This window comes from Poeciliopsis prolifica, unplaced genomic scaffold (genome assembly GCF_027474105.1).
Source record: "Poeciliopsis prolifica strain line A6 unplaced genomic scaffold, Auburn_PproV2 SCAFFOLD043, whole genome shotgun sequence".
In the NCBI taxonomy this organism is placed as follows: domain Eukaryota; kingdom Metazoa; phylum Chordata; class Actinopteri; order Cyprinodontiformes; family Poeciliidae; genus Poeciliopsis; species Poeciliopsis prolifica.
In genome coordinates, this window is record NW_026562418.1 from 5,000,934 (window position 1) to 5,011,865 (window position 10,932).

The window sequence follows — 10,932 nt, forward strand, 5'->3', positions numbered from 1 at the left end:
TTCACTATGAATCTTATAGCAAAGAGAGAGGAGAACAGAGATGAAGAGGAAAGAAAAGGCAGACAACTGGTTGGCCGACAGGAGTGACTGGTTCACAAAAGGTCTGAGATTATGGTCTCATCCTTCAGCTGCATTCAGCAGAATTTATTTACTGTTTATGTGACTCTGAAATGGTTATACTAGATTTTTTTAGTAGGTTGTAATTTTCAGATTTTTATTTGTTGCTCTGTCACATACTATCCCAAAAATATCACAGAAGGTTGTAAAATGACAAAATGTGAAAAAACTAAGGATAGTTTTGTGAGTCTCTGTACTGACGTCTTTTTCAAGCATTGTGGTACATTCTCACAACAATCTGAACATTTGCACAACAGGTGATGAAAGTGAGTCACATCCTCAGAATGAATAATTCATTCCTCAAAAGAAAAAGTTTTCATGTTAATGAAAGTTTCAGCAAAATGCAAAGTTCTGACAGAATGTTTGTGACCCAGACAGCCTGAACATGTTTTCATTTTGACAGTTCACTCTCTTTATGTCTAAGTAAAAAAAAGTTTATATCGATGACAACACCTACAAATGCTTATGACATATAAGCAAATGCACAGCCATTTGAAATCTGTAGTATCACAAGTTATTCACAAAACAGTGAATATGATGCTTCATATTTTCACTGCATCTGTGCTGTGGGTAGCGAATGAAGAACCAGATGGTTATCCGCTCAGAAATAGACAGTAACTGTTATTGTACAGCCATTTTTACTTGATTTAAAATATCAGAAGACACCTATTACCTATTTTTTTATTTGTGAGAACTAAAGTAATGTAATGATGTATTAGTAATAATGAATTAGTTTCATAGGATTTACAGAAGAGAAGTGTACAGAGACAATACAGATGTGTGAAAGCTCTGGAAATTTCTTAGAATAAATGAGAAGCTGCTACAGTGATGAGCACAGAGGAGTAAATGTTGTGAAGGTTGAACTAACAGTTATGGAATTGAACTTCAGCTCAGCAAAATGCATCAAATGTCTGAAAAGAACTGTAAATAACACCGCATGCGTGTTTTGAAAGGATGTCAACCCAGTCTCCTTCAGACTGCTGTAAGAGAGCTGTGAAATGGCTGACAATAAAATCTATAAATTATTCACAAAGATATTCACTAATAATAACTGGAAATGCAAACAGTCTGGATAAACTGGCAGCACATGCATTATTCTCAAAATGAATTTTTATTGACCTGGTATTGTCGTCCAGGCAGTGGCATGTTGACGGACGATCTGCGATCTAACACTGACCTGGTCCTACTGACTGATGAGACAAGCAGTGGTGGAGGGAAGAACTGGGTTGAGAAGTTGAAGGCCGACTGTGATGGCTTTCTGGCTGTCGCTCAGCCATCATTATCTGTTCAGCAGCACATTTCCATGGTGAAGGACGCAGCCATTGTGCTGGGTGAGGGGTATATCAGAGGAGAGATCAAACGCAACGTGTATGGATGTATATGTGTGGGACAGAGCTAGAGTGTGTCTGGGAGCAGTCCTGGCCAGCCGGTGAGAGCCACCGCCAGCAGCCATGTTTTATTCTGTTTCATGTTGCAGACACGTCTGCCACTCACTGTCAGAGGCAGCCCACTCAAACTGCTTCAAAGGCTCCATGCTCACAATTAGCTGCATTATTAGGCGTACACACACATGCACATACACACATTCAGAGCAAGGTAATTCTGCAGGGGTTAGTGGAAGGTCACTGTTTTGCTTCTTTGAGATTTTTTGGTTGTTAAAGCAGCTAGCACCAGGCTGTGCTACATGCTATATGAGGACATTATTGGTTGCATATGGGAGTTAGGGGAGTGCTGTCTTCTGCTTTTCCTTTCCAAGGAAAGTGTGTGTGGGGGGTGCCACCCTGTGGGTATGCTGCTAATGTAATATGCTATTTTATTAATTTATTATATATTCCTATAAATGTTCTTCTATGCTTAAAAGCACAGAAATCAATAAAAACAACTGAACCTGCTTCATATTTGTGCGAGCTAACTGAAGGCTAACTGAAACACTTTCCAGCTCAGGTGCAGAAAGTATTCAGTTTTTCCTACTACATGATTTTCCTCCCCTAAACTTTCCATTGCTATATTTAGATGCAGCCAGCTGCTTTATCAATAACCTCTTGTTCTTCCTATTTTGATTAATTTTATTGCAGCAACATGTCAAGAGTCAATGATCCACTGATGTGATGTAATTATTATCTCTTTATATGAATATGTAATGTTCAGTTTCCTGTTTATTGAGGTTGTTATGACCATTTCCTTGCCCCTCCCTTCCTTTGCTCTCAGATCCTGCGTATCTGCACACGGTACACTCCTGACCAGGACACCATGACCTTTTCAGACGGACTGACCCTAAATCGGACACAGATGCACAACGCTGGCTTCGGCCCTCTCACCGACTTGGTGTTCACCTTTGCCAACCAACTGCTGCCCATTGAGATGGACGACACAGAGACGGGTCTTCTCAGCGCCATCTGTCTCATCTCAGGAGGTTTGTAGTCCGGAAGTCAATGCCTCTTACCAAACCTCTCTAGTTTTGATTTGATGCAGTAAAGGGTTTAATAAATGCTGTGGCTAAAGTTCTGACCAACACCACGAAACTGGTTCCCGGACTGGTGTTGCTGGTTAAGTCTTAGCCATGGAGAATTGGGAGATCAGACATGTTTTCACTCCCTGATCCCAGAATCAGAACTAAAGACAAGGCTCCATTTGGTTCCTGGGCTTAGCAGCTCTAGAGCAAACCATTCCTTCCTTTAAACCAGTTTAATCAGAAACACAGTCTTGTCAGATCTGTTCAGTTGTAGCTTTTTTGCTTCCTGAAATCTTGTCATTTTAAGGTGTTTCCTTTAGGTGAGCATGTTTCAGGTTTTAACCATTTCTTGATGAATCAATCTTTTTTCTCTGTTAATTTGTTCTTCCTATAAAACACTTTGAAGTGTCTTGTGAGTGAGTGGGCCTTTAAAAGTAGGTATGCATGTTATTAATGACTTAATTTAAAATTGATTGATCTTATCAATTGACTAGCAATTAACTGAAAATCAGAAATTTTCTTGAAACCCTGAGTTCTGATGTATCAGGAGGGTCAACTGTCTTTCCAGAACTCGAAGGGATGCACTTTATATAAAATGCTAACTTTTGAAAAATAAATTATTGTTCTATAATTTCTTTTGTATCAGCTGTATTAAAAACTGACTGAATAAATAGAAAAGTGTGGCTTTATCAGATATAAAACTCAGACTTATTTATAAATAAATTTATTGGAACCTCTCAGGTTGCTAAAAAAAAAAAATAATAAAATCCATGGAACATGATGATTTGGATGTCAGCCTGTGCTGTCCATCCTGATCCAGCTCTCTGCTGTCAGGTCAGGCTGCAGTCAGAAGTCAGAGCCACGCTTTGTGCTGTTAGACTTGGTTCCAGTTCAGATTTCTTCTCATTGGTTGTCATTGTTACTCTAGAAGGAATGTTACAACTTTGCTCAATAACTCACAGCCAATAGAACTCAAAATCAGCCATGCTTATTGTCATCAGGTTTCTTTTCCAATGCATTCTAATTTTCCACTTTTCTGTCATTACATCCTCGTCTCAATAATTTTTTGCTGAGAAGCAGTCCTCCATACAGCTCAACTGAGTGAGTGTTACTAAGGTGACACTTAAGGAGCTTGTCAAGTGTGTACATTTTAAAACAGAATGGCATAAAGAATGTTTTCAATCCTACACCAGGGTCTGCTTAGACTATATTACTTTACCGTTCTGGGATCTCGTGCCATCTTTGTTTCTGCATCCACTGAAACAACATAAGGATGATCAGCGGCACTCTCTTCTTGTGGACCTTCTTAGTTAATCCAATGGAGCACACTTTGCTCAAATAAAACATTAATCAACAATTAATCCTGAGTAGAAACTTACCACTTATCTGTGACTGTTGGAAGATTTGTAACAGTGGAACCAGTCTGGTGGGAAATGTCTTTCAAATTTACGTTCAAATCAGACTCTCAGCTGCTGGGGTGGGGGAAGGTGGAGGAACAGGGGGCATTAATTTATTAATTTAGTTCAGTCTGACAAACTGCAAACAGTCTAGAGCCTGATTAAACCATGTCATTAACAAAAGCCTGATTTGTGAAAAATAAGTAAATCTTGAAAGAATGAGCTAATTCACCGCCAATTCAAAGTGCTGGACTGCCCTTTATTTAACTCAGAGGAAGCCTCTATTGATTCCCCCATTTACTACAGAGTCAAGCTGCAGCTAGGCTTTGAATAGAGTGAACTAGAACTCAGCTGCTGTTACTTGGAGGAGAGGGGAGGTGGAGAGGATGAGCAAGTATGAGACAGGTGCATCAGTCAGCTGACTGCAGGAGAGAAGTCTGTGGAGAAAAACAAGAGCACGAGTCCCTCCATCATGTCAGGATGCAAAGGCCTTTATGTTGAAGTTGAAGTCCTTCTCTTTCAGTCACATAAAGTTTCACTGGAGAGTTTTGATTTGATGCAGTAAAGGGTTTACTGCACAAATGTGCTCTGAAGAACACATTTGTGTCTCATTATTCCTCTGTCTGTTCCTCCTGCCTGTCAGTTTGTTAGGAGATCAGTCTTCCTCTCTGCTGGGCTCACTCCGCTTGGCGCACTTTTACTCAGGCCTGGGAAAATATTACAGGCTCTTGCATAATCCATGAAAAGTAAACCACACCTCTCACTGCACTGCCTGACAGTGGGTCCAACACTTTCAAATTGCAAAGTACACACTGCCACCTCCTGTCCAACTGAGGTACAGCTTAGGTCCAGTCTGTCGTAAGGATGGAAAAATAGATCTTACACGTCACTAAAATAGTGGAACCCAACAGGACCTCTTTAGTGCAACAGAATGACCACAGAGCCACCAGGTGAAAGATTTTAGGACTGTTTTATGTTTTTTGTTTATATATTATTGTAAAGCTCGATTCCTCCAGAAGTCAGACATTCATATCACTTCACATTACTTCATTTTGGCAGCGGTAACAGTTGGAAAAACCTTTTGTGGAAACTTTTGGGAAAAACAATTTCCATTTCTATTGAAAAATAAATGTTGAAAATCATTCTGATGGTTAATCAGATCCCTTCTGTACTATAAATTACCACAATGATTAGCATGATAAAAATCTCTTTTCATCATATAGTAGACTTTAACCTGTCTTACAGGCTGACCGTGTGTGTGTGTTGTGTGTGTATCAGACCGTCAAGATCTGGAGGAGCCCTCCAAGGTGGATCAGCTCCAGGAGCCACTTCTGGAGGCTCTGAAGATCTATGTGAGGAAACGCCGACCGAGCAAGCCACACATGTTTCCCAAAACCCTTATGAAGATCACGGACCTGCGCAGCATCAGCGCTAAAGGTAGGAAGGCCATCGATATCTGGTGGACGGTGAGAGGATCGGGCCGAGAAATGCAGCAGAGATGATTAGGAGTCCAGTAAGAGTCTGTAGAAGTCGACATGTTTGGATTCACATCCAACTGTAAGAGCTCAAACTTAATGTACCAATCAATCAACTTTATTTGCATTGCACGATTCATCAACATCAACAGTTAAAACAGTTTTTCATCATTAAAACATAAAAACATAAACGCATGATGTAGTCAATAATTGTGAAAACCAGTAACTGAAATTGCATTTTGTCAAGGAAATCTTCTTCAGGTGATAGAAGGCAGACTTTGTAACTGTCTTCATGTGTTTCTGAAAGTTCAGGTCAGCCTGATTTCTAGTTTCTATCTGTAAAACTGAAGCTGAGTATTGACTCTATCATTTCTCTTCATTGCACATAACTTCAGTTTTGTTTCTGTTCAGCTGGAGAAAGTTTTGGCACATCCACATATGTTCTAATATGAAAGCTAATCTTGTTTCCTGTTATAACCCGACCCAGTGGGAGCATATTGATATTTAGATTGAACCTTGGGGTATCTCACGTGTGACTTCAATGAGACGTTTCCTGTTGAAACAAAGACATCTCTGTTCTGTATCTAAGACTCAAACCAGCTGAGGTCTGGACCGGAGAGTATGGCCCAACTCTCCAGTGGTTTTAGTAATGTGTCATGATCAATACTGAGGTCCAACAGAACCAGCACTATGGTTCTTCCACAGTTTGTCAATGTAGTTCAGCCACTAAATCGTAAACTCTGTTTAGCTGAACTGGTGTTTAAAGTCTTAAAGTGGTCTTGTTCTTGCTGTCCTCCAGGAGCCGAGAGAGTCATCTCTCTGAAGATGGAGATTCCAGGTTCCATGCCTCCTCTCATCCAAGAAATGCTGGAAAACTCAGAGGGACAGGACGGTCAGATCAGCAGCAGCAGCAGCGCGTCCACCAAGGCCGAGGCCAGTCCCAGCACCAAGGACAACGAGTCGCCAGAGTCCTTGGACCCCGACGAGGCCACGCCCCCCCGGCCTAGCACCGAGCCCTAGGAGGCACAAGGTGTCTCTTTAACTCGTTCAGACATTCCTTTGCACAAAAAAATCAGCCGACAAGGCGCTGACCCTCTATAACCTATTCCTTCTCTTTTGCTTGGTGTAACATTAACTGTAAATCCTTCTATTTTTCTCTCCATTTTACTCAAAAATGTTTTCTCCTCAAAAAGAAAACACGGAGGCCTCAAAGGTTGAGTGCTCTGCGTTTGGCTGTGAGTGGAGCTGTAGTTTGGGGTCAGGACTCAGGAGGAGGGCCCTTGGGGGCCTCCCCAAAAACCACAGATGATACTCCTCAGGTCTCCTATGTAAATTTGTATCTGCATGATGGGAGTTTGATAACGATTTCTCTTTCTGTGTTTCTCCGTCATCTCTGTCCATCAGTGGTACTGCTGACATACACACACTGTACATACCATGGTATGGTCAGGCCTCTGTTTATAGGAGAGTTTTGTGGTGCTTGTCCATCATGTTGATTATTTTCAAGGTTTAAAGCAGAACTCATTTTAAGTTATTTTTTTCAAAAAAAAATTATCTAGAATGTTATTGCACATAGATATGACTGAAGTCAGACATTTTCCATCTGTTTGTATATTCAAAACTGCTCTTTAGTCTTACATGACATGTGTGTTGTTCATGGATGAGTGTGCATCCACACCAGCAGAATGCAGCGCTTCCCTCCATACCTGCAGCTGAGTCCGTTCAGCTATATCCTCAGGGAGGGAAGCAAACAGCAAAGGCTTTGATACACACTCATCGGACCGTCAGACCTGAGCGAGCAGATTCACACACACACACGCACGCACCCACCTATACGCACGCACACGTGTGCACACCCACACGCACACATAGAGGCTGCCTGCCCAGAAATACAACCAAGACAAGAGACTAAAACTGTCTGTCAAATTCATCACAATCTGACACAACTCTTGCACTTTATGTTTTGTTACTGACTTCGCAGAAAACCAAAATCTATTTTTTTGTAAAGTTTTGACCTGTTGAAAAAGGATGCTAACAATTCCAAACTCTGTCTGAGAAATATAATAGGAACAATTGCAATTGCTAGTGCAGCAGTTGAGGCACTTATCTTTAGCATCAGGAAAATGCAATTAAGGCAACTAGCATGATTAGCATTAGAAGTGAGGCCACTGGAACTCAGACATAAACTTTCTGAAATCCTACCAACATTCACAGACCCAACATGTTCCTTGACAACAGGTTGGAAGAGAAAAAGGCCAAATCTTTTGTTCAGCCTTCCTTTTGTCTGCTGAAAGTCTTGCTCTATCTTAGATCCTAATAGAACTGCAGACTTGATCCTACTACGGCTGTACTGATTGCAGTTATCTTTCAAAATCCTCACCTCCCGATTCCAATATTGATCGCTACCAATATTTTTGTCTGAAGAGTCACTAAATATAGAGACAAAGTTTCTAAGTTGTCAAGAGTAGAGCGAGTGCTGCTAAACGCTAACATGCAGAAGTGACCCCTTTGGCTGACAGTAGCTGAACGGATTGCCAGTTATCCGATTTATCGACCGGTTTATTAGTTCACTTCTAGTCACTACATCTCTTCCTGGAGAGCACTGTTTCATGTTTATGCAGCTTTATACAATTCTTCTGACTTAATCTGAAACTAACTGACAATCTTTGAGTCTTATCTAAGTAAAAACATCCACATCATGTGGAGTACGGATGGATTTCTAACAGGCACACCATAGCCGTTCAATCTGAAGATCATCTGGTTCTGGTTACCAGCTGATGCATCCATGATTCATATCAAGGCTGAATGATTTAACTATGTTCATCTGGAAGGATTCAGCTATCTCATCTATAAAAATGAGATACCAAAACAAACAAATCGGGTGAGATTTAGGACTATTCCTAATCTAGGTAATTGTTCCAGCCAGATCCAACCCTGTTCCGCCTTCATAGTAAATGTTTCTGCCTCAGTGATCAAACTATTTTTTGTCCTTAAATTCTGATATCGGTCTGCAGCTGGTTTATATTTCCCAGAATGAAGTCGGCCTAATGAGTGTGTATCTGCTCCCATCGACGGCATCAGAGCTCTGCTATGGCCTTATGAACAGAGCTCTGAATCTCACCTTCCTCCCCCCTCATAAAGTGTCTTGTTTGAACCAGTGAAACACAGGGGTAATGCAATCCTTAAACACACTAAACACCGGAATTCCGGGCCTCATGGGTCCGGATGATTGTAGCTAACGCAGAAAGCACATCCCACTGTGGGGTGGGATCTGTAGCTCCGCTCCAAATGTTTGCCTTGCTCTTCTGACCTGACTGTGTAAGCTTTATCTAACAATGCAAAAGGAGATTCCAGATGACCTCTGACCCCTCCAGACGGCCAGCTGAGTAAACGCTTCCTTTGGGAGGCGAATCCTGCTGAGCTGGTATGGAGGCATTAGGAAGTTTCTCTGAAGCTAAAACATGTTCCTGGAGAGCTGCCTTTCTTCACAGTCAAGGTCACATGTGAAGCTGAACCATAAGAGAAAAGACACTGTTATATCTTCCTGAAGGACCCAGACCCTCCACTGCCTCAGGGTCCATCAACTCTGATGTGGTACTCCAATCTCAGCACAGATGATATTTTTTAATACATTTACTAAAAGCAATATTTTTCTATTTGAAGACAGTTATAATCACTTCTTAGTTGATAATAAAGTGACTGGATCTCGTTTTAAAGTCTGTTTTACTGAAGAAAATGTTTTGTTTTAAGCTGAATTTCCACTGAAGATCTAAAACGTAAACATTGACTTTGCTGCAAAAAAATTAACAAGAAACTTCCACACTACCATGTCTCACCTAGTTAGAGTTAAAGAAATTGATTGGATTTCAGGAAGTGGGGTTATGTTGAAAGTCTATGGGTAGTAAATATCTCACCTGATGTTGATGGTTGTATTAGCGCCTACGCTTCAGTGAAGCAGAGCTTTGTTTTAGAACTAAACAGAGCTTGACAGGGGTGCTTAAAAGCACCCCTGTCACATCTGTTCTATTCTAACTGGTAGAATAGAACAGATTGATCCTAAAAAGGGAAATTGCTTATTTGTTGACAAGCTACTCCATCCAAAGTATTAAATATTACACTTCATATGCTGTGGTTATACAGATATGATCATAAGCATCTGAGGTGTAATATTGTGAAGGCTGGTTAAAAAAACAAAACAAAACAAAAAACAAACACAGTTTCATAGTAATAAAAATTTAAACCAGAAAAGCAATAATAATCCCTATTTTTGCTTAATCAATCTATGATACTGTACACAGTGGGGCCCCGGAATTAGTTGGGGTTAAGGACCATGACCGTCCCAACTGAACATAACTGTTTTTTTTTTTTATTAAATAAACAGTTATATTTATTACTGTTGGCTCATAAACCAAGCATGACTCAATATGCACTATAATGGAAACTGTCTTAGCACTCCAGCAGAAGATAGGATTCACCATCTTCCTAATCTTTGCTCTGATGGGTTCAGCCAACCAGAGCCAAGAAAAATAAATGGCACTCGTGGATTGGCTGCTTTGTAAACTCCAGCCAATAGAGTGTCAAGCAGCGTTGCAACTAGGTATTTTCTTTCGAATATTTAAGATAAGCTCTGCAAAAAACTTTGTGTATAGCCAAATTCTCCACAAATGACTGGAAATTCTGTTCTACAGAAAAAAATTACAAACAGGGCTCTACTGTTTTAACCTTGTATTAATGTTTTTTTTTTTATTATTGTTATTTTGACACATAAACAAGTAAAGAAACTCCTACAATGTGTAGATCTGTCCCCTACTCTGCAAAACTACAAAATCTTACCCAGTATTTTTGCCATATTTCTAGAGTAAATATTTTAAACACATTAGACAAAATGTACTTACCAGTAAGCTTATTTTAAGTCAATAATTCCTTAATATTAACTAAAAATTTCTAGTTCCACTGGAAGCATGTTATAAATTTAAAAATCTGCCAGTGGAACTAAAATATTTTCATCAATACTAAGAAATTATTGATTTTAACCAAGCTCTTATATCCTTCCTATTGTTTTCCTATTGTTACAAAGATGGCTAAGTCAGGCTATCTGCTGTTGTGGTGGAAGCAAGCCAACAGGCTATTTAATTATGTGCTTTTTCTTCTTTAGTTGCTTCTTGATTATATTTTGTGAAACTGGATGTACTTCCAAATAGTTTGATTACTTTGTTTTAAGAAAAATCATAGCAACCTTTATGCAGCCAGTTAATCATCAGCGGATGGAGAAGGGAAAGATCTGACCATTTTCTCCTGCCTCTAGTTAGCTAAGAGCTTTAGCTAGCATCTGTAATCATTACTAAGATACTGAAAGTTTTTTTTTCTATAAGCTGGCCAGAACCTCTACAGAACTCCACTTCAGAAAATCTGAGCTAATCTTTTAACTTGGTCCGCTTCATTTTTAGTCCTGGATGATGGTATACTCTTGAATTTTATGTTATTTAAAATC

At 40.0% G+C, this 10,932-nt stretch overlaps 1 protein-coding gene across 2 annotated transcripts in view; it reads left to right on the top strand.

The window, feature by feature from the left end:
* Positions 1 to 10,358, top strand: part of LOC129376287 (retinoic acid receptor beta-like) — a 100,388-nt gene extending 90,030 nt beyond the window's left edge. For both annotated transcript variants that reach the window (XM_055055870.1, XM_055055871.1), the window contains exons 6-8: positions 2,326 to 2,530; positions 5,245 to 5,403; positions 6,241 to 10,358. In XM_055055870.1, coding sequence (XP_054911845.1) covers positions 2,326 to 2,530; positions 5,245 to 5,403; positions 6,241 to 6,461 — 585 coding nt within the window. In that variant the 3' untranslated portion in view covers positions 6,462 to 10,358. The remainder of the gene's footprint in view (positions 1 to 2,325; positions 2,531 to 5,244; positions 5,404 to 6,240) is intronic.
* Positions 10,359 to 10,932: the final 574 nt, after the last annotated feature.